The sequence below is a fragment of the Gymnodraco acuticeps genome, unplaced genomic scaffold (genome assembly GCF_902827175.1).
Source record: "Gymnodraco acuticeps unplaced genomic scaffold, fGymAcu1.1, whole genome shotgun sequence".
NCBI lineage: Eukaryota > Metazoa > Chordata > Actinopteri > Perciformes > Bathydraconidae > Gymnodraco > Gymnodraco acuticeps.
In genome coordinates this window covers 123005-146531 of record NW_022990875.1, presented here as the reverse complement: position 1 = coordinate 146531, position 23527 = coordinate 123005, and the positions used below count along the sequence as shown (strand labels likewise).

Sequence of the window (23527 nt, the reverse complement as noted above, 5' to 3'; positions counted from 1 at the left end):
GTATCACAGGATCCCTCTAATCACCCTGCTCTACAAGTTACACTGCAACATATGCAAATGCAATGCTTTCTACTAACACAATGTATTTTTCTCTGTACATCTTTATAATTGTATGCCAAATACTCTTATACAGATAAATACACATTTTAGACTTCACATTTTATTGTATGTTTTTTTATCAGGTTTATGATCAATTCAGAAGATAAGTTATCTATAGCACTTAATTTTTCTCACAATAATAATAAAAGCTATTATGCAAGTCAAAGACAGTAAATGCATAACTTCATCGACTAAACCCTTTTAAAGAAATGCATTCTTTGAAAATGTATTACCCATAACCACCAGGAGGTGGATCTCTTCCATAGGGGACACTCCTATAGAGGGGAGGACACATACTCCATTCACACATGGTTGCCTCCCCCTCTTGCATGAAAAGTGTGCCTGTGCATGAGGCAGTCGGGAACATTCAGCAGCAGTAGTAGTGCCTTCCCTGCCTGGCTGCATTCTTACAACAGATCTGGGGCAAGAAGACATCGGGTCATGCATTGAATCAGAGACTGGTGGAGAAAATGGTGCAGTTTCTGTCTTTGCTAATATAGAGCAGTGGAACTTGGGTTTGTTAACAAAATAGATTATTTTTAAACAATTTCAACTATTTTTGACAAACATGGGGTGCTCCTCATCCAGTGCACAGACTGTTGATCAGGAGAAAAGACCAGGTACAAAGCCAGAGGAGGCCAATGGAGATACAGTGGGTAAGTTTGAACAATCTATGTTTAAATGTCTAAACGTGTCTAGCTTAGTGTATGTTTAATGAATAAGCATACCATATGATTTATACACTTACTCTACATGTACATATAAGTAAGTTACTTTTATTCAAGGCTTGCTGAGGGGTGTGTGACTCTGCTCTGGAACACCGTGTGCTTTCTCACTCTCTTCTGCTTCGAAGCATTCTACAGCAGCCCATGTAGAGAATTATTCATGTTTACCCATTTTCTCATTGCTCCCGAGAAGTGGTCAGCATTTATTTTTAATAAGCCATTTCTAGCTTGGTATCCATTCAAAATATTCTGCCAGAAACTGAATGTTTTGGCTTGTTATCAAATGAGAGCTATATTGTGTGTTTGTGTTTAATTCTCCGCTCCTCTCCTTACCAAAGCCAATTGGGTATTTACATGTACATGAAGCTAGCTTTGTCAAATGTAGTGAGGACTTCATAAAACTCTGACAGTAGCACCGTGTGAAAGCCAGCTGGGATTGTTCAGCAGTGCATCTGCAGCCTGAGGAAAGAGTTGTGACCAAACCGTTTTTCTGCCAATCTACAGTAGTCTGATTTGTGAATTAAATTATGTTTAGTGTGCATGCTTTTTGTGCTTCCAAAGTCTGAATACAAAGTTTTCCTCAAAAGTGAGTTGCTTAGATTGCCATCTGTTTAAGCATGATATGGAGTGTTTGACACTGCTCCAGGAATTTAGCGCTCGCACAAAACAATGTATGCTGGATATCAAAGGAGAGGGGCTAGGAGATTTATGGCTTTTCCAAAAAGCCCAAATGCTTTTCAGGCTATCCTGGAATTTCTGAATATACATGTTACATCTGAACTTGCAGTCATGCTCTGTAGTTCTTGTTTTGTTTGTCGTTTGGATTCTTATGTGCAAGCCCTGTGTACACTGACCGTGATTGTTTATTCATGCGTGTCATCAGTGTATGATGGTTGTTCCATTGTCTCTTCAGCCTGCCAGCTATAGTAACCTGGAAAAGCTTTCCAGACTCTTACATCATTCCCACAAGAAAACCACTTATTGTATTTCTCAGGAAGGCTTCTACAAATGAATGGGTGGAGTTTTAAATCATACAGTCACTGTATGATCCACCACTGGTCGCATCCCCTGACCGGACCCCCTATACTTTACATCCCATCCCTCCCTCTACTCTGTGTTATAAGCCAACCATGGCACTTATTTTGACTGGGATCATCTTTGGCTGCTAAATTATGTTGAAATTCTGGTCATCCATGCTTGGAGAGGCTGTCTATGTCTCCACCAAAACTGTTTTTAACACCAGTTCAAGCTGCACAACAGTGTGGAATACTCTGTTAGATCGTATGTGAGCCGTAAACTGGACACTAATGGAAACATGTTTAAATTCAATTAAGGGGAGTCATACCATAATAACAATTAAACATTTTTAAAAACACTTTTCGTCAAGAATGTAAGTCTGCAGTTCTGAACTCTTAGTTGAAACTTGATATTATTAGAAATATTTCATTTGCATGGCCTACCCACTTTTTTTCTCTGTTGCGTTTCTTCCAATGATTTATTTTCATTTGAGTTGCCAGCCTGTCACATTCCTTTCCACCCATCACTCTCAGCTCTTTTTAGCACTTCTGACAGACAAATACATTCCGGAAGCTGTGGCTTCTGAACCATCCACCCATTCAGCTTTCTGAACCATTCTGCTCTGTCTTAGCTGGTGTTTTTGTAAATAAATTAGCTGCAAAACTTATCTAGAGAGAAACTGTCCTAGGCTGCCATTGATACTAAATTCATGTTTTTCCACCTGAGGGCTTGTTACTTGTTCAAATATCTATAACAGCAGCATTAAGAAGGAGAATGAAGGAAGGGTCTCTCTCAAAATGCAGCAAATGCATTGTCATGTGTATTTCATTTCCTCAGAGAGTGACTTGCATGTCCTCCGAGCTTTAGACAAAGACTGGCTTCAATAAATCACATTTTTAACCAGGGAAATTAAATAATGTTTTCTACCTTGTTGCCTTTATTTTCCATCTCCTGCATTCCATGAGTTAAGCTGTTGTTTGGATTTGTATTATTCATATTATTTATTAGATTGACTTCAGACATTTGTCTTTGGCCTCTTACAAGAACAGCAAAATGATATGCAAAAACATGCTGATAGGCAGATTAAGACAATAAAATACAGGAATAATTTAACACCCTGCAATATAGAAGTATATTCTTCGTTGAATGTCACCTTAGGATGCATTTGAATTTGGCCATTAGAAATGTTGTTATTGAAGCCTACTGTAGATTAGCTCGCCAACCCCCAAATAATGTTCAATTTAATGAAATTAGGAATGTTTTCTTCATTATTTTTGTTGTCAGGTAGTTACTGTTACAGATTAACAGGGCATCACAAAGGGGAGATGTAGATTGATAATATGCTTGCAAGTCGTACATCTAAAAATGTTGTGTTGTCCACCCTGTTTTTACAGCAGTCAGAAATGGCTTCATTGCAGAAGATGTACAAACCATCGAGGACCAGATACAGTTGCCTGTGCAGACTGCCTTACCGGACAATTTCCAACCAGGAGCCGATGATGAAGCTGATGTTGTGTTGGTAGCCCTGGAGGCCCAGGAGGATCTTGGGTCTGGGGAGGACCTCCTGTCTGCTCCTGAGCCACAACTAGAACCTGTTAGCCCTTCAGAGCCAGTTCCAGAAACTGCTGCTCCAACTGAAGCCTACACTGAACCTGAGGCTGCACTACCCCATTTAGAGAAAGCCGTCCCTGTAGAAACTTTGCTGTCTGAGGCAACTCCTGTGGTCGAAGCCCTGGTTGAGGAGGCCACTGCTGATCTAGCTGTGCAGGCAGAGGCCCCTGCTGATGTAGATGTGCAGGCAGAGGACGCTGCTGATGTAGCTGTGCAGGCAGAGGACGCTGCTGATGTAGCTGTGCAGGCAGAGGACCCTGCTGTTGTAGCTGTGCAGACAGAGGCCCCTGTTGTTGTAGAAGAGGAAGCAGCTCTAGCTGTTGAGGCCCCTGCTGTAGTGGCTGCTCATGTGGAGGGAGAGGCTCCAACTGACAATTCTGCATCCGCTGCTACCTCAACAGAAAAATGTGTATACCCAGAACCCTTTGAATCTGCTACCCCAGCACCAACTGAAGCCCCAGCACCAGCTGTAGCTGCAGCTGCAGTCCCAGCACCAGCCCCAACACCAAATGAAGCCCCAGAACCAGCTGCACCAACAACTGAAGCCCCAGAACCAGCTGCAGGACCATCTGAAGCCCCAGCACCAGCTGTAGCTGCAGTCCCAGCACCAGCACCAACTGAAGCCCCAGAACCAGCTGCACCAACAACTGAAGCCCCAGAACCAGCTGCACCAACAACTGAAGCCCCAGCACCAGCTGTAGCTACAGTCCCAGCACCAGCACCAACTGAAGCCCCAGAACCAGCTGCACCAACAACTGAAGCCCCAGAACCAGCTGTAGCTGCAGTCCCAGCACCAGCACCAACTGAAGCCCCAGAACCAGCTGCACCAACAACTGAAGCCCCAGAACCAGCTGTAGCTGCAGTCCCAGCACCAGCACCAACTGAAGCCCCAGAACCAGCTGCACCAACAACTGAAGCCCCAGAACCAGCTGCACCAACAACTGAAGCCCCAGAACCAGCTGTAGCTGCAGTCCCAGCACCAGCCCCAGCACCAACTGAAGCCCCAGAACCAGCTGTAGCTGCAGTCCCAGCACCAGCCCCAGCACCAACTGAAACCCCAGCACCAGCTGCAGCACCATCTGAAGCCCCAGCACCAGCTGTAGCTGCAGTCCCAGCACCAGCCCCAGCACCAACTAAAGCCCCAGAACCGGCTGCACCAACAAATGAAGCCCCAGCACCAGCTGCAGCACCATCTGAAGCCCCAGCACCAGCTGTAGCTGCAGTCCCAGCACCAGCCCCAGCACCAACTAAAGCCCCAGAACCGGCTGCACCAACAAATGAAGCCCCAGCACCAGCTGCAGCACCATCTGAAGCCCCAGCTCCAGCTGTAGCTGCAATCCCAGCACCAGCCCCAGTATACACTGAAGCTGCAGCACCTGAAGCAACAGCCGCAGCACCAACTGAAACCGCAACACCAACCGAAGCAACAGCCACAGCATCAACTGAAGCCCCAGAACCAGCTGCACCAACAAATGAAGCCCCAGCACCAGCTGCAGCACCATCTGAAGCCCCAGCTCCAGCTGTAGCTGCAATCCCAGCACCAGCCCCAGCATACACTGAAGCTGCAGCACCTGAAGCAACAGCCGCAGCACCAACTGAAGCCGCAACACCAACCGAAGCAACAGCCACATTATCAACTGAAGCCCCAGAACCGGCTGCACCAACAAATGAAGCCCCAGCACCAGCTGCAGCACCATCTGAAGCCCCAGCTCCAGCTGTAGCTGCAATCCCAGCACCAGCCCCAGCATACACTGAAGCTGCAGCACCTGAAGCAACAGCCGCAGCACCAACTGAAGCCGCAACACCAACCGAAGCAACAGCCACAGCATCAACTGAAGTCGCAGCACCAACTGAAGCCACAGCACCAACTGAAGCTAAAGCCCTATCACCAGCAGTAGTAACAGACAAGGCTTCAGAACCAAGTGAAGTATCAGCATCGGACGAGGCAGTACACACTCTTATAGATATAAAGATTGCTGCAGCAACTATTCCACTGTTGCCTCCATTATCACCAGTCACTGCAGCTGCTCAAACAAAGGCAGATCCCTCACCTAAAGGTATGAAACTCTAAGACCGATCATTGTAAGTAAGTTTACCCTGTTTTCTTTAATAGTCTATCATAAAAATCTAAAATCCTTCATCATTCTTTTTAGTAATCTGTTGCAACAACAGAGACTTAACAAAGCAGATTCAGTTTTCTATATGTGACAATAGTGGGAGATATATGCTTTTTTTAACACCGTTCTGTATTTCTTGAGGGAGTTTACTACTCAGTGATTTTACATGATTAAAAATCCTGACAAACCTGTAATGCAGAAACAAAAGAAACTATTCAAAGCATATTCCGATTCAGTTTTCTATATGTGACATTAGCGTAAAACCATGTTTTAAACTACTTGATAGTCACCGTCCACTTACTGATCGGATGGCTGCGTTTTTGGGTGGAGGTCAAACAGTAGAGCATTGCTACTAGCTAAAATAGCTGGTAAATCTATGCAAACATGCTTGCCAATTAGATGTGTAAACAAGCAGTAAGGGGATAGAAAATTAAGAAATATTTCAGTGTTTTAACTATTATTTTTTACATCCAAGACCCTTCACCAGCCATGCAAGCCAATCTATCTTCTTGTTACACATAAAGACAAAGTTTAACAAATTCACCCCTTGAAGGGGCTGCCATTATAACTAAGCGGGTATCAAAAACACACATGGCAAGAACAAACTCAGTTTACCATAGAATTATCATTGTAATAAACAATACTTTACATTGGTCCCTGCCTGTCCTGTGATTGGTCTGAGCTGACAGGATGAACAGGATATTGTTGGGCCGTGGTGATGAACAGATAACACAGTGTGAACAAATAAACACACTCTGGGAGTGAGAAATTAACGCTTTTCTTGAGTGTGTCCATTTTTTCAGTCACGCAACTCTCACTCATTGTACTCTATTGTGAACTGTCTTCTATCATACCGTATTGCTTCAAATTAAACAATATTTGACTTAATTTGACTTAAACCCAAAGTAATTTAGCACTAAGTAAATGCACAGGACATCTGGTGGTAATTTATAAAGGAATACTTTACCCACAAAATGACAATTTATTTATAAATGTCTCACTCCCCATGTAACCTTGAATTATTGAATACAACTTTTCTCTTATGTGTTCTCAAAAGCCTCCAGGCTGAAAAAATTGGGTGGTGTATGGGAGAGAAACTCCCTCTGGAGGGATATTTAACAATATATTATAGGTATCAGATATATATATACACAAAACGTCTCTGAAGAGTTTGTCTCCTAATACCAAACAGATAATTGTAGCATCCCATAAACCCAGTTTCAAAAGTGCTGATTCTGTGTCTGTAGCTTTAAATGCAAATGAGCTGCTGCTGGCCACGCCCCCCTGCAAGATGCTTGGTTTAAAAAAACATAATGGTGCTCTAGGATGAGATTCAGGTGATAAGGTGGGTTACCTTGGTTGGTTTGTGGCTAATCGTTGCCCAACCAAAAAAAACAGTTGTGACATCGGGACTTCGGTTGGCAGTATACACCGTGAAGTTGTTTGCGGCCTGCCAGTAAACCCAAAGCAGAAGAAGAAGAAGTGACGTCAGCGGCTCCCTCAGGGACTTATTCTGGTGTGAACGCGATCTACTAGATTGTTCCGGAACTAAAGATTTCCGGGGAACTAAGTTCTGGGAACTATTCCTGGGAAAAGTACTTGGTGTGAAAGCGCCTATTTACATGCACAAAAACCTAAAAAAGCCTAATAGGGTCAAAAGGGGCCCCTCCCCCAGTCAAATGAATCAAAAACAATTCTGTTTTTTTATTCTGTTGTTTTGTGCAGTCTGAAAGCAATATAAACAAAGTTTACAGACGATAAACTTTGTTTTTGGCGCTTGCCAAACTGTACATCAGATGCTATGGTGATATGGTGGTGAGGTTTTCCTTTAAGAAGCAGAGCTAGTGGTTTCATTTCCTCCTGCACTCCACCCTTGACTGTCAGAGAACATGCTGTACTTTTAGGGCAGGGATGCCTCTACAGGCAGAATGTGTAGAAAACTGGTCTGGTGAAGACAAATTGCATAACATCTACAAAACCTTTTCTCTGGAATCTATGCAGTATGCATACCAGACCATTCACCATACAGTATTGTGAGTGTAAGCTTAGAAACCAGGTGAATAACTAGTAACCAGTTCAGCAGACCTGGATGTGACAAAGAAGGGATGCTCTCCTGTGGTGCATTGTTACAGTTGTCTCTTTAGTTTTGGTGAAGGTGAAGCCATATGTTAAACGAGTGAAACTTTCCTCTGTATGAAGTCTGCAATGTCGATTGTATTGTATCATGTATTGATTTCCTCTCAATGTGTGCGCAGTGACTTCTGCAACTGAAGCCTCTCAGGATATAGAGAGCGTGAAAGCCAAAAAGGAGGATTGAGTTGGTAAGAGCACAACCACAAACCAAACTCAATACAAACACAGTAGGATCAACTCTGTATCCATTATACTGAGTATCATTTTATATATGTTCAGTGAAGGGTGCACATAACCAACCTTTAAACCGGGTGAAAACGGGATAAATGCAGTAGAGAAGGGGTTTTTGATATTGATAGTTAAAAATTGGTGATGTGATGTTTGCTTTATCTGACAAAGGTAATGTAATTAAAACACTGAATAGTGGGGAAGTGTACATCACTTGTATAAGGAATGTCTCATTATTTTCTTCATCTTTTGTTTTTAGAGATAAGAGATGCACCAAAAAACATAAACCCAAAGCTACCATTGGAAGAAAACTGGAAGGAGAACAAGACAAAGCAGTAAATGCTACATTTTCAGTATTGTCATCAGCGCTTGCCAAACTGTACATCAGATGCTATGGTGTATGGTGCCCTAATAACATGTCATTAGGAAATATCAGGATATTTCCTTAATGTGTATATATAAACTTTTTTAAAGGTATTTTACTGACACCTTCTGTGCCCTTAAGCCACGTACTTGATATGCAGGTCAAACAAGCCATTACAGGACAGGCGAGATGAGACTAGAGGGTGCAATATTCTGTGAAATCTGTGAAATCTGTGAACTCTTGTGTGCAACACACTCTCACTCCATAATCGTCCAGGAGCGACGTTTGGTCAGGGTCCCGTGGCGTGCAATTGTGACGCTCCTAGGCTCCTTCAGCTTCATAAAGGGACACAAATAGCTTTCAACTGATTGCAATGTATTCCCATCTGCGGCGGGATTTGACGCTCATGGAAACACGGCATTCGTTTGTGTCGGCTGCCCTTAAAGGCAATGTGAGCGTCCATTCCCATTGGATAACGGAGAATTGTACACCCGGAAGTAAGTATTCCCCTTACTGTCGATTGATTTTACAGTGATATCTGCACTACTCATCGACTAAAAAACACCAGATTATCCTTGTTAATTACACAACATTGATTGGTTTAAATTGTGTGCAATGCTTTTGTATTTTTTCCCTTCGATTTGGAGAAACAAATATCTTTTTAAGACACTACAATACCCAGAATCCCCAGCTATCGTTTAGGACTACACCATGTGCTCTGTTTGACAAACCCCGTGATTAGTTCTCAAGCTCTGTGATTGGTTGACCTCCAACTGCATTCCATATGAAAAAAAACATTTCGTAAAAGATAAAATCATACTTTATTCAGCAGTGCTTGCTTTACTCTTTGAAAGTTATCATATGCATGCATTGTAATAAATGGTTCGGCTGCATTAAATATAAATATCATAGTTCTTTATTTATATTTCTCTACAGAGATCGGGCTCAGAATAGACCGGAAACTATTCTTTTACTGTTCAGTTTGAATTTCACAATAAAGTTAGTAGTAATATTTTGTTTTGATATTATTGTTTTTTATTAACTACTAGACCGCTGGGTCATGTTAAGGCCATATTTTCTGTGTTGCTGTGGGTTTTTTCCATCGCTTTTGTGTTACAAATGTCAAAACAATAACTATATATATCCGTCGTAAACTAAACCAGAAACAGCAGTATATTTTATTTTGTTAACACTGTAAACTTGACAGCTTTTTAACCCAAACCACCTACTGGTTAAAGCACGTTATTACACGTTTAGAGTAATGCAATGCAGGTAGATTGTGTTGCTTTTTAATGACTGTTTAAAATGCCTTTTTCTTAATGTCTTTTATTATTATTAACTACTTGTTACTTGTTGCTAGGGACGCTGCTATCGATATTATTTCTGTTATGTTGTGTGAATGTTTAATGGTGTTAAATGTATTGCTACCCCGTCAATGTATAGTGTTGGTCCACAGCGCAAACATATTAGTTTAACAAAATTCGCATCTAAAATTGTGGCATAGATCTACGTTATTTTCTCCTGTGCAATTCTCCATTTACTCAACAATAACACATAATTATCCTTGTGTTTATTTATTTGTTTGATTAATAAACACAAGTTGGAGTCCGTCAGGACCGAGGGTCGGAGCAGCTCATTTGCTTTAGAGAATATTACACCAGGAAGTAAGTATTCTCTCCGCTTCGCTTGACAAACCCCGTGATAGTCCTCAAGCTCTGTGATTGGAGAGTGTGCTCCGAGGGTTACGCCGAGCGTCGAACAGCACTCGAAATGGGATGGAACCACGGCAGACTGTCCAAAACTGGATTTGAACGGGTCCACCGCATCCCCCCCTCCCCCACCCCGTCCCCAGAACTACACATGCTGGCTATTGTGTTTCGCAACATGTTCTCTATCTATGGCACGTCTCTACTGGGAGTTGTAGTTTTAAAAGACGTTTTCGTATTTCCCATAATCAGAAGTTGCCAGTATTAAACTGTGTACATCCCTGGAGGTTTAGGGGATAGGAAACACTCAAATTAAAAAATATATAATTAATAAATGGGTGAAAATTGCCTGTGCCCATAATGGGCAGCATTAATATATATACCCACATGCCAGCTAAGGTCAGAAGAGCTTTATTTTACAGCTCGTCTTATGTTTGTGACCCCTCCTGTTGTTAATTGATAACATTACATTACATTACATTAATTGTTAAGCCTGAAACATGCACTTATCAAGGTTCAGAGGCACATTTTGCAAATATGGCAGTAGCCATCGATCAGCTTAAGATAAGATATACTTTATTGATCCCAAGTTGGAAACATTTGCGTTATATCAGCATGTGTAACAGTTGTAAATATGCAGTGGTGTTTATTTGTAAATCATTTAGTATAATCACACAAATTCTGTGTTTTATATTTAACAATTCTGTGTTCTTTATTTATTGATTGTTCAATACCTGACAAGGCCGGAGATGAAATATCTACATACATCTTATAAGAGTATAATACATATGTATAATATCAGTTTAAATAAGTGCTTCAACATAGTTAACATTGCTGGAGGTATGCACAAATATTGATAGATGTCTTGTAATGCACTATTGAGGAACCTGCGACCCTAGTTTTTAATTCAATGCATAACTACACCATAGTTGTGTATATGATATGTCAATAAACCTTAGAAAATCTTGAAATCTTGAAAGGGATGTGCAAAATATTCATTATATACAGTCCTTAATTAACTATTAGTAGAGAATAACGAGTAATGAATATACTCTATAGGGATATCTAATAATAAAAATAATGAAATTCAATAACATGCTTTAACCACTAGGTGTCCCTTTATATCAGCTGTGCACCTTTATGGTGTAAATACAGCTTATCTACCAATTGGATCAAATATAAAAGTCAGCCGAATTAGTGTTGATACTGCAAGGAGACGTATTGTGTGAAAAGAAATGTAAGATGTTGTTTAATTGCTGATATATTTATGATCCACGTCACGTTTTCAGTTCCTCATGTTTGTCTCTAAGTCTTCTCATCAGGGCTCTATAAATAGAGAACTACGGCAGATATGTAATATGTAATGCAGCCGAACCGTGTATTACAATGCCGTTATGTGATGACTTTCAAAGAGAAAAGCAAGCACACTCGGAATAAAGTATTATTTTATTTTTAGAAAATGTTTTCGGTCTGTTTCCGGTATTTGTTAATGACGATGTGCTGTGAGATGTGAGACTGGAATTGCACAGGGGAAAATAACGTATCTTTAGATGCGGATTTTGTTACTAATATGTTTGCGCTGTGGACCAACACTATAGATTGATGGGGAAGGGGGTAGCAATAAAGATAACACCATTAAACAGTTACACAACATAACAGAAATAATATCGATAGTAGCGTCCCTAGCAACCACCTTGGTAACAATGAAAACTTTCTATGGACGCAATTTCCTGAAGTAATCTTCGTAATAACTAGGAAACTAAAGATCATGTACATCCACTGCACACATAATCTGAAATAACAACTCATATTTCTCGCATCAAATGACATCGAAACGCATTTTAATGGCCAAACTAACTTTAAAATAGGCATTTTCCACCGAGAATAAAACGAAGTTCGGCCATGTTTTTTTTTCTGCACGGAGAAATTTGAAGATCATGGTTGCTAGGGACGCTGCTATCGATATTATCCATCTTACATTGGAATGAATGGTGAAAAAAAACGGGGTTTGTCAAACAGAGCACATGGTGTAGTCCTAAACGATAGCTGGGGATTCTGGGTAGTGTAGTGTCATCTGCCATCCTTTACTCCGAAAACATATTTGTTTCTCCGAATCGAAGGGAAAAAATACAAAAGCATTGCACACAATTTAATCCCATCAATGTTTTGTAATTAACAAGGATAATCTGGTGTTTTTTAGTCGATGAGTAGTGCAGATATCACTGTAAAATCAATCGACAGTAAGGGGAATACTTACTTCCGGGTGTACAATTCTCCGTTATCCAATGGGAATGGACGCTCACATTGCCTTTTAAGGGCAGCCGACACAAACGAATGCCGTGCTTCCATGAGTGTCAAATCCCACCGCAGATGGGAATATATTGCAATCAGTTGAAAACTATTTGCGTCCCTTTATGAAGCTGAAGGAGCCTAGGAGCGTCACAACTGCACGCCACAGGACCCTGACCAAACGTCGCTCCTGGACGATTATGGAGTGAGAGTGTGTTGTTGTGTGATGAATTTGGGAAGGAATCTTTCTATGTAAAGCCTTGACTATTTAAAATAGCTGCTTCTGAGGAATACAAGCCAAACACAACTCTAGATTAGATTATGCAAAGAGTTTGAAGTGACAGTAACACCAAACAAAATAAAACTGAAACAAAGCTCGTTTTCTTGATATAACATCTAAAAACAAAAGACGATCTGCCTATGTTAGACCTTGATGTAAAAATAATGTACTATTCTCCTTGACTGGACATGTTCAGTTAAATCAGTTGCTATGGTTGTCAAGACGCCATCTATGGCCCTCCTGATCTTGATTATATCAAGTTATTACACGGCTTAGTTGAATAATCGATTCTGATTGGTCAGTTAAGAAATTCCAGAGGTTATTAATACTCATTAACCCGTTGCTAAGCATAACACCCCTGTTGTTAAGGAGGATCAAGGGAAAGAAGCAAAGAGGTTAAAAGACAGCGTTGGAAGTCAGATAAATCAACAGAAGAAGACAAACAGGAAGTCAATACTAGCAGGGACACGCTATGGGGTCTGCAGTGTTTAAGGACTTAATTATCGCATCAGAAACTGTGAACAGACTTTGACAGTTACAGTGAACCTCGATCAGTTCCGCCGTTAATTTTAAGCCACATTGTTGTTGTCACAGTTCAGCCATTGGTCCGCTGTGGAACGGAGATTTGCTCTCTTGGCGGCAGCAATACGATTATTTTTCGTATTATAAGTCAATAAAATAATTTCAATTCATGTCAAGGTGTTATTATTGAAAAAAGAACACCCCTTAACATCCCAAAGCCTGTTTTCTGGACGATATGAAATAATTACCTTGTGATCTTAAGAATAACAAATATTAAAAACTAGCAGTTTTTGGCTTCCGTAGAGATCGACTAGTGGATAGGATTTTGATATCATTAGTTATACATGCTGTTTTATACAAAAGTGTAAAGTTTCAAGAAAATTATTTCAGTTGTGAAAGATGTGATAGGTGTATTGGGAACAAAATGTGTTTCAGTGTCTGATGAATCAGTTTTTTCCTCTGTAATATATTATTTTTTCTGAGCTTTGTCTATGATTCTGCTAACCTATTGTACAGAATAAAGTTTTACTCACTAAAACATGTGCAATGAAATGGGACTATTGTTGTGTATAGCAACCACCATGTTTTTCATACAATACATGTTTTAAAAAATAATAATAAATATTGAGTGCTAAGTGACAGAAGGCAATCTTATTCATAGGTATAGGACTGACCTATTTATAAGAGTTTATTTTCTTTTTTCTGTATAACTTTTTTTATCATACATTTTTTATTGCAACATCTTCAATGTATATGGGATTAGTTTTGTATCATAAAGTTAAAGCAACACATTCTTAGAATAAAGCAAAACTATGAGTTTAAAATAAAACTGAGTCAAGCAAAAGAAAATACATTTCAAAAATAAAACTATAAATTGCAAAGAAATCATTTGTGTAATCATGTAAACTATAAGTATTTTTTCTTTGTTTTAACATAGGTTTTTGTTTGCAGTTCTTGTTTCTTCTTTCTCAATGATCAGACTTTTGCTCTCGCTGCAGCTTTTCTCGTTTGTGCTCCCTCATTTTTTGTTTTCGATTTTGCACAAACATCTCAGGTGGGCGGGACTTTCAGGGGTGTGTCCCCATTGGCTACTCAGTTTTTAAGTTACAGCCCACTACACCACAGATCATACAGTGCAACTCATGCAGCAAACTCCGGAGTCCACTCGGCCACGTTAGTGAAGGCTTTCCTTGGTCGTCGGTCCTCGGTATCACCGGAAGTTGATTTGTCTGCGCGTTTGAGTAGCGTACCATGGCTCTTATTTCTGCCGGAGGACCGAGGATCGAGGAGCGAGGAGCGATAATGGAGGAGCGATAACCGAGGAACCACCAGACCATCCTCCGATGAAATCCTCAGATACTCGCTCCGCCCCCTTACTGTGTGTCGCTGCAGTGTTGGACGATGCAGCGCATGCACTGATCTGATGCTTCTTGACATGAGAGCAGTTTCCCAGCGGAGTGAAGAAAATACATGAAACTCACGAGAGTCACTCCTCAGTTTATACTGTGTTTTGCTTAAATTAATGTATCATTTAGTTACAAATATGTGATATATCTGAACAACAAAGTGGTCAAAAATCATTTTATTCATTTATTGGAAACATTTTCATGATCGCTTTTTTCGTTGATACATTTTAAGAATGGCGTTTATCTTTTTTGAGAATGAGTTCTTATATTATTTTATTTATTTGGGTCTACAACAGATGATACTTGTTTGTGTCGGTAAATGTGTGGCGGGGGCATACTTGCCAACCTTGAGACCTCAGAAATCGGGAGCATTTAAAAACCACCGCGGGGAGGGGTGCTAGTGGATCGCCGGAGCTGTATTAGCTTAACATTAACATGCTTATTGTAGTTGTAAGTGCACTGTCTTGATGGAGCATATGTGTGGGCTGGACCTGTGTTATACAGGAAAGGAGTGAGCAGAGGGGAGTTTTGTCGATTCTTGTTCTGTTTTCTGTGACTATCTTCCTCACCAGGGGCGGCGCCAGGGGGTAGCTTGGAGTTGCTATAGCAACTCCAACAATTGGCCTAGCAACGGCTTAGCAACCCCATTGTTTTGTTATGAAAATGTATCTATATTTATACACATTCTCGCGAGATCTATCAGGGGTCGTTGTTCGCTCCCATCGCTCTAAACGCTCGAGTTTCACCCATGGTTTCACCACGGCTGGCTCGGGAGCTACAACTACAACAAAATGAACATATTTTACCGTGATTAAATTGTAATACACGTTTCTAAATGATGCCGAAGTAACAACATACTGATACCGGTTAGTAAAAACCATGAATTAATGCTTGACAAGTCTGCAGACAGACGGCAGGCAAACACACTTTTAACATGCTTGTTTTCTGAATGAAGATCGGGTCGACCAGGCTAAGCTAACGTTGTATATAGGCCTACTCCATCCACACTCACAACAACGGCCTACAGACATAAATAAACCAGCGACTGTATTTGCCATGACACAGACAGTCTGTGGTTTGTACTTGTTCAACTTTTGTCCAGTTTCTGAACAGATATGAGGAGATGTGAGCTCTGTGTGCTAACTGTTAACAGCTAACGGCTGATGTTTTCTGGTTGAACGTCAGTGGCAGGCTGAGATCCTCACCACTGCTGTGTGTTAGTGATGGGTCGTTCACGAACGATTCGTTCTCTTTGAACGAATCTTTGAAGTGAACGAGGTTAACTGATTCCTCCCACAAAACGATTTGTTTGTTTGAGTCGCCGCCTTCCGCCAACAGCTAAAGAAAAGCTGTTTGCGAACGACAAACTTAAAGAACTGGCGGAAACAGTTCAGAACTGTTTCCTACAGTTCTTTTATCTTATATCCCTTTCTTTCAAGAGGAGGGTCTCGTTAGGGGCCCTCCGAAATACTGGATGTTCCATCTACACAGAGTTGGACTCAGTTAGACAACTACCACAAATACAATGAAGTACTTTACTGTTGGACTCAGTACTAGTTGGACTTCTACCACAAGTAGGCTACTATGAAGTTATTTTACTGTGTACTTTCAGTTATTCTCTGTCAAACTCCTGTGGCAGAAAATCATTTTATCTCTCATCAAATATAGCAGAAAACATGCAGTTTGACAGAGGATTAAAACTGTAATCATCGGAGCCCTCTCATCTGAGCTCCGTTACACACACACAGGAGCGGGACATCCTCCTCAACCTGTCCGCCAGAAATGCCTCAGAGGACGGATACCTGAACCGTAGCGTCCAGTTAGCTTAGCCGCTAGCTTAGCGATAAATACACACAGCGTTGTATTCTCCTCCCCCTGTCGGCCCTAAAAGCTTCAGAGGGCGGATACCTGAGCTCCATAGCGTCCCGTTAATGTGAAACACACACACAGCGTTAGCGGGACATTCTCCTCCCCCTGTCGGCCCTAAAAGCTTCAGAGGGCGGATAGCTGGGCTCCGTAGCGTCCCACTAGCTTAGCCGCTAGCTAAAGGTAAACATAGATGGGTACATAGAATATGAATAAATCGTCACCAATGTAGAGGACATATTTTTTTATTCACTTTGAACTCGGCCAAATGGAGTTTAATGCTTTGGGATTTAAGTTAGGTCACATAGCAGCGGCGCCGGATTCATTTCAGAAGTGGGGGGGGCAAAAAGTGCGTGTGTATGTGACATAGCCTACTTGCCAACCCTCACGATTTTCGCGGGAGACTCCCGTTTTCCTCCCGGGGTCATATTTATCCCGCATTTCTCCCGACTTCTGACTACATCTGATTTGTTTCATTCTAACATAACGCACCAAATGTTACTGTTTCCACTCGAACTTCAATACAGCTACACCATTGTTTGGTTTCCATGGTAACGTGTCTCTTTAGTAGCGCGAGCAAATGAAAGTCTGAGAGGGTCTTCAGGAGGAAGATAGTCAGAGAAAACAGAACAAGAATGGACAACTCAACCCTCTGCTCACTCCTTTCCTGTACATTAAACTATACAGACCAGCCCACATATGACAGCGCAGTTGCTCATTCCATCTCTTCTTTTTTCCTGCTACGCTCTTGTTTGACAAGCTGAATGTTGACTGGTGTTTGACTGAAGTAAGCTCTGTGAAAAGTTCCAGTTATTAACTCGGTATTTACAAAGCTGTCATCTCCACATTTGGAGAAAGTTACAAGCCGTTTGACAGCATCACATCTGCATATTTCACAGAAGGCTCGTTTAGTGGTTTTGCAAATAATTAACCACTCTCTGTTTTTGTACCATTCTGCATTGAAGTACCTTCTCTTTGCCCAAATAAGCTTTTATTGGCCCGTCACAATGTCCCGACAACAAACCTCCATGCAGTCGGAACCAGCCTGTTTCGGTTCAACGATGCCGGCGGCGGCGGTTTTGACAGCCTCTGCGGCCGCAGAGCTGCTGCTGGGTTTCATCTGGCTGCGCTGGTTCTATGGTTGAAGGACCAGGCTCCGGAGTTGTGGATGTCAGGCATGTGACATTCAAGTTGTTGAATTTCAGCTTAGCTTAGTTTCTTATGCGCCGGTTCTTCTGACATGTTTGCAAGTTTATCTATCTAGGTTAACGGCTGACACACACAGAACAACGTAACACATAACGTAAACAACGTAACAAATAAACACATCTAAGCTTTGTTATTGGTTGTAATGTACATGTATACATTTGAATGGTGTGACAATGTCCTATTTGATTGGATTAAAATGTACATATTCTTCCTGTTATGTCTGCCTGCTGTATTTGACCTAGCCTAATGCAAAGTGACCTGCTCCATCGAAATCAGTCGCATTGATCCGAAGGCACATTTTGAGTTGTATACACTGTTGGAAAGAGGAGATTCCTAGCTTTCTAATGATATCAGGATTGTTTTTGTACTATATTAAGAAAAATATGTCACATTATATAGGCTAATGACTGTCACCGAGTCATCATTTTGAGAAAAAGGCCTTAAAGTTTCCTCTTCTCTGGATCGATCTGATTGATTATTAGCGGAGCAAATGATCAAAGTAGTACGGAGGGAAGATATTTTCGTTTGGATTACTGGTCTGGGGGGAGCTCGCGAGTGTGTGCGTGTATACCACGTGTGTGTGTTTGTGTATTTTTGCGTTTGTTTCCCGGGGAAAACTTTCAGGAGAAACACCGGCTGTTGTTATGCTTGCTGTGACGTCAAATTACTCCGTTCTCCGCTTGTAATTATGCCGTTAAAAGCTTCAAAGCTGTATTTATCATCTGAATTTGCCGAAACAAGTTTAATATTCTGAAAGCCAAGACTTTGTTTATTTGAAATGAGATTAAAACAAACTGTAACGGACCCTGCGATGTTATCTATGATTACTATGCCTTACATTCATAATGTCAGCGGAGGGAGGGGAAGCGGCGCTGTAGAAGAGCAGAGTGGCGAGTGAGAGGCGAGCTGTGTTCTTCCCTTTACAAGCTTCAAAAATGCCTGTAGCTAATGAGATTGAATATAACAATCAACAATAACAAAATATACACAGCTAGATCAGATGGCGTTCTTTTTAGATGCGACTTTAGAGTAGAGGGGAATTATTGAAACGGGATGTGTACAGGGTTCCGCGGCATCCGCTGCTGCGAAAATGTGGGGCAGGGCCGTAAAGTGGGGGGGCCAATGGCCCCCTGGCCCCCCCGCTTCCGGCGCCCTTGTCACATAGTACGTGCATGGGTTTGAAAGTATAATGTGCTAGCCTGCTGTAATACATCGTATAGTCAGGCACACATTTATGAGATTTAACAATGGCCAATTATATTTCTTAAATAATATGTAGCCTATTCCCAGAGCGTAATTTATGGGGCAACAAGGTGAGGTGTAAAATGTGTTTTAATATCATACATTTTACGCCAGCAAACTTCTTGTACGGACTTCGGCAGTAGTGAAGACTCACTGAACGAATTAAGTACAAAGACGAATCGTTCGCGAACGTGCAAATCACCAGAAGTCGTTCGCGAACCGGTGAACGAATCAGTGAACGAATCTTTAAAGTGAACTGAATCAAAAGATTTGTGTCCTCGAAGGGAATCTAAATGCCCATCACTATTGTGTGTGTGTGATGATGAGGTTAAATACCACAGCATGCCAGTTGAAACAGTGAACGATCGCTATTGTGTACGTGTACGCTCAGGGTGTAATGGTATTATACAAAAATATTGTAGGAGCACAGAAACAGTGCTCAAATTCTGCTTTTACAAACTTATTTTGGTTGTGCTTACCGTGCAAAGTAATGTTATAAGTGTCAAAGGAATGTTTTTAATGTAAATATTAAGGATAATATTGTAGCGTGTCCAAGTTATAGTTATTTCAGTTATCAGATGTGCACAGTTTTAGTACATTTGTAAAGTTATTTAGGCAATGTTGTTGGTGGGAGTTAGGGAGAGACCGCCCCTTCCAGGTGTGTGTGTGTGTGTGCGTTTTCCGGTGTGTGTGGAGGGAGTACGAGACGGTAGGAGTTGTGTTCGAGTGTGGGGAAAAGTCATGAGTGTTATACTATTGATTGGTTCTGTAAGGCGTGGCTGTGGCCGTCAATACCAGAAAATAAAGAGAACGTTTTCGACATTGAAGGCTCGAGTGATGCTATGATCTTGAATAGCGGTGAACGCTACAATATGAACAGGCTTGTGCTTGGCCCACTGGTATTGTTTGTTTATTTATTTAGAAAATTAACTAGCAACGCCGTGATGTCATATAGCAACTGCAAAGCTACTGCAGCAAAAAAATCCTGGTTCCTCACCCTGTCAGACTTGCAGTTGCGCGCGCTACTAAAGAGACGCGCTACCATGGAAACCAAACAATGGTGTAGCTGTATTAAAGTCCGAGTGGAAACAGTCGTGAGTAAATCCGATTTTGTCAGAAATCGGGAGAAATATGACCCCGGGAGGAAACCGGGAGAGGGCAGTCTCCCGCGAAAATCGGGAGGGTTGGCAAGTATGGGCGGGGGTGTTTGTGAAAATAACGGGGAGTCCGGGGACAGAGCTGGCTGCTGTCAGACGAACAGCTGTGCGGAGTCATCACAAACGGACATCGCTTCACGTGACGCTCCGGAAGAAAGGACGATTGTGGCTGCGTTTCATTTCGGTTAAATGGATTCCTTGCGTCCCTCACTTGCGTCGTTTCCCTGCGACTAGTCCCTCCCACCAGGGAAGCATGGAGAGATGCAAGGAAACTACGAGAAGCAGGACAATTAGTTTTAAGAGCAATGGGACGTCCTTTCCTCCGGAGCGTCACGTGAAGCGACGTCCGTTTGTGATGACGCCGCATAGCTGATCGTCTGACAGCAGGCTTGTTTGAGACAAGCGAGACCTGCGCAGTTGCGATCAACGTCTTGCTAGTGCGTTGCATGATGGTTAATCATTTTGTCCGACTTGCTCTGGAGGCTCGCCTACATGAGACGTTGTCTCGCGGGACAAAGACGCCCGCAGCCTTGAGAGCGAGGCGCAGCGAGGCGGCGCAGTTCCTCTCCACGGGCTGCGGAAGCTAAATGCTTGATGGGAAACGACTCGCTGGTATCTCGAGCTGAGCGCTCATTGGTGGGTTTTACCCCGTGCTGCTGATGAAACTCTCCAATTGGCTCGGCAAAAGTTTGTTGTTGTTTTGTGTCAGTTTTACATCGACAAATCCATTCCCATTTTTCATCATTGTTCCACAATGTTTATCATCATGACATTAATATCTATATATTTTATACTATACTTGCACTGCTTACCGTTTTCATACATTATATATCTTAGCATATTCATACACACTGTTCATACTGCTCACAGGCTGATATCTAGTGTATTCATACCCCTCACTGTTTATTCATCATTCAATTCATTCTATATTTTATTCTGTCTATTGTGTACATTACTTTTCACTTTACTGCTTGTTGCACCTGGTTAGAAGCTAAACTGCATTTCGTTGTCTCAGTACCTGTCATATGTGCAATAACAATAAAGTTGAATCTAATCTTGAGCAGGAACAAATGTATTTACTTAGTACATATTTGACATTAACGATTAAACACATGTGTGCATTCTTTATAAATGCAAACCGAGTCAAGCCGACTCCGGAGGTGGCGGTATGCACCTTAAAGTTGTTTGCAATCCGCCAAAAAACCGGGAGAAGAAGAAGAAGAAGAAGAAGAGGAAGCCGACTCCGAGCTGTCCGACTTCAGGCGAGCTTTTTGTGACCTCCCCCGGCTGCGATCGGCTATTCTCGTCTACTTTCGAGGCGAGCCGCAACGCGTCTCAAACAAGCCTACTAGCTGTCCCCGTTATTTTCACAAACACTCCCGCCTCTGTTAGTTCACATTTACTGACACACACATTTGTATCATCTGTTGTAGACCCAAATAAATAAAATCAAATAAGAACTCATTCTCAAAAAAGATAAAGGCCATTCTTAAAATGTATAAACGAACAATAGTTTGATTAATATTGATTAGAGTGCACAATAGAAATAAAATAATTCATTGGATTGCACACTTTGTTTGTTTGGATATGTAGCAAATTAACATTTTAAATAGCACTTAATGACTGACTGAATGGAAATGACAATAAATGAAAATGTAAAACGAAAAAAGCGATCATGAAAATGTTTCCAATAAATGAATAAAATGATTTTTGACCACTTAGTTGTTCAGATATATCACATATTTGTAACTAAATGATACATGAATTGAAACAAAACACAGTATAAACTGAGGAGTGAGTCCCGTGAGTTTCATGTGTTTTCTTCACTCCGCTGGGAAACTGCTCTCATGTCAAGAAGCATCAGATCAGTGCATGCGCTGCATCGTCCAATCAGTGAGCGATACACAGTAAGGGGGCAGGGCGAGTGTCTGAGGATTTCACCGGAGGATGGTCTGGTGGTTCCTCGGGACGCTACTCAAGATGGCGCAGACAAATCAACTTCCGGTGATACCGAGACCGAGGAGCGAGGAAATGAAAAATAAGAGAAGTGAAACGCAGCCTGTTGAGATATAACATACAGACATCATGTATAGTGTATGACTCATAGACTGTATATATAAATGGACGTAGTGTCCGTGACGTCACCCATAGGATTCTGCAGAGTTGCCGAGAAGCCCTTAGTAGGCGGAGTCGGCCACTAACGGCTTGACAGCAATGTCAGAGTCTAATCCCGCCTGCTCCAAATAAGGGCAAAGAGGCGGAGCCGAGGCGGGACCTGCTGCCTCCGAACTGGAAGTAAACAGAGCTAGCTCAAGCTAAGAAGCTAAGCTAACATGAAATACATACATACCAAGTTACTGCTAACAGTGTAGTTCCCCTATATCAGGGGTGCCCAACCTTTTTTGAACCGAGAGCTACTTTTAAAGTTGCCAGTCTGCCGAGATCTACCAGTCCAAATAGAGAGGCGTAGCCAGCCTACTACCAGGTAAATACACACTTCTACTTGTATAAAACTGACCTTTGTACGATTAATACTTCATAAAATACTGCAGATCCTTTATCTTACCTCTTTCTAATCTACACACATACAAGTATTAACTGAAGTCACACAACAGTGTTGTTGATACAGAGTTGGAGTTTATTCACACGTCACATACTACAGTGGGTAATGTTTTCAAGAAACATTGAACAGTGCTGACACAGGAAAAAAGAAAAGACTCTGAACCCTTTCTTTGCCATTATATAAACATAGTGTTGCTACAAAAGTAAAAATTAGGCTTACTAATAAGACAACTCAGATCTGAAGCTACACAGGAATCTGCTGAAAAAGTGCAATAAAAAGACAAAATTAATAGAATCAAACCCTTTTTTGTAGCATTTTAGTAGAGTATCAAAATAAATGCCTTTAAAATAGGATGCAAGCAACACTAGTTTCTTAACCTGAATTGATAATAGACTATAATCAATGTGAACAGAACAGATCTTAATGTTTGCATTCTTATACCATTTTGTACAATAATTATCATGACTAAGTTCAAACAAACTAAAACTTACAGCTGATTAATAACGGTATCTAACTTGAGTTTTTATTATATCAAAAACCTGTTGAAATGCTACTGTTATTTTTACTGTCCCCCAAAAGCGCGTCGGCAGCCTCCAGGAATGCTTCTTTCACAACTTCGCCGTCTTTGAAAGACTTCATGTGTTTAGCAAGAACGTGACTGATGCGATAAGATGCTCTGGTAGCAGCGTTGCTCTTGTTGTTGGGCCTGGTGAAAATGGACTGCTGTGCATTTAGCTGTCCTTTCAGGCCCCTCCCCTTTTGGGAGCGTAGGGCAGAATTAGGAGGGAATTCCGTCCCGCAGCGTTTGTGCACTGTTTTGAAATGCCGCTCCTAAATGACCCTTCTTCGATAAAGCCACGCTCGCATTGCAGATGAGACAGATGGACTTTGAATTGGAATAGATACAAAAATAATCATCCTCCCACTCGGAGTGAGAATTATATATTTTGGGCTTTCTTGCTTCTGCCGTAATTACGGTCTTGTGTGTGTGCG

The 23527-nt window shown here is 41.6% G+C and overlaps 1 protein-coding gene across 1 annotated transcript; it reads left to right on the top strand.

Annotated features, from left to right (window-relative positions):
• Window positions 1–465: 465 nt before the first annotated feature.
• On the top strand, window positions 466–8653 carry LOC117557509 (calphotin-like). The gene is made up of 4 exons (XM_034233386.1): window positions 466–755; window positions 3236–5509; window positions 7825–7890; window positions 8190–8653. Exons 1-3 carry the CDS (start codon window positions 668–670, stop codon window positions 7884–7886), a joined length of 2424 nt encoding a protein of 807 aa, XP_034089277.1. The 5' UTR covers window positions 466–667; the 3' UTR covers window positions 7887–7890; window positions 8190–8653.
• Window positions 8654–23527: the final 14874 nt, after the last annotated feature.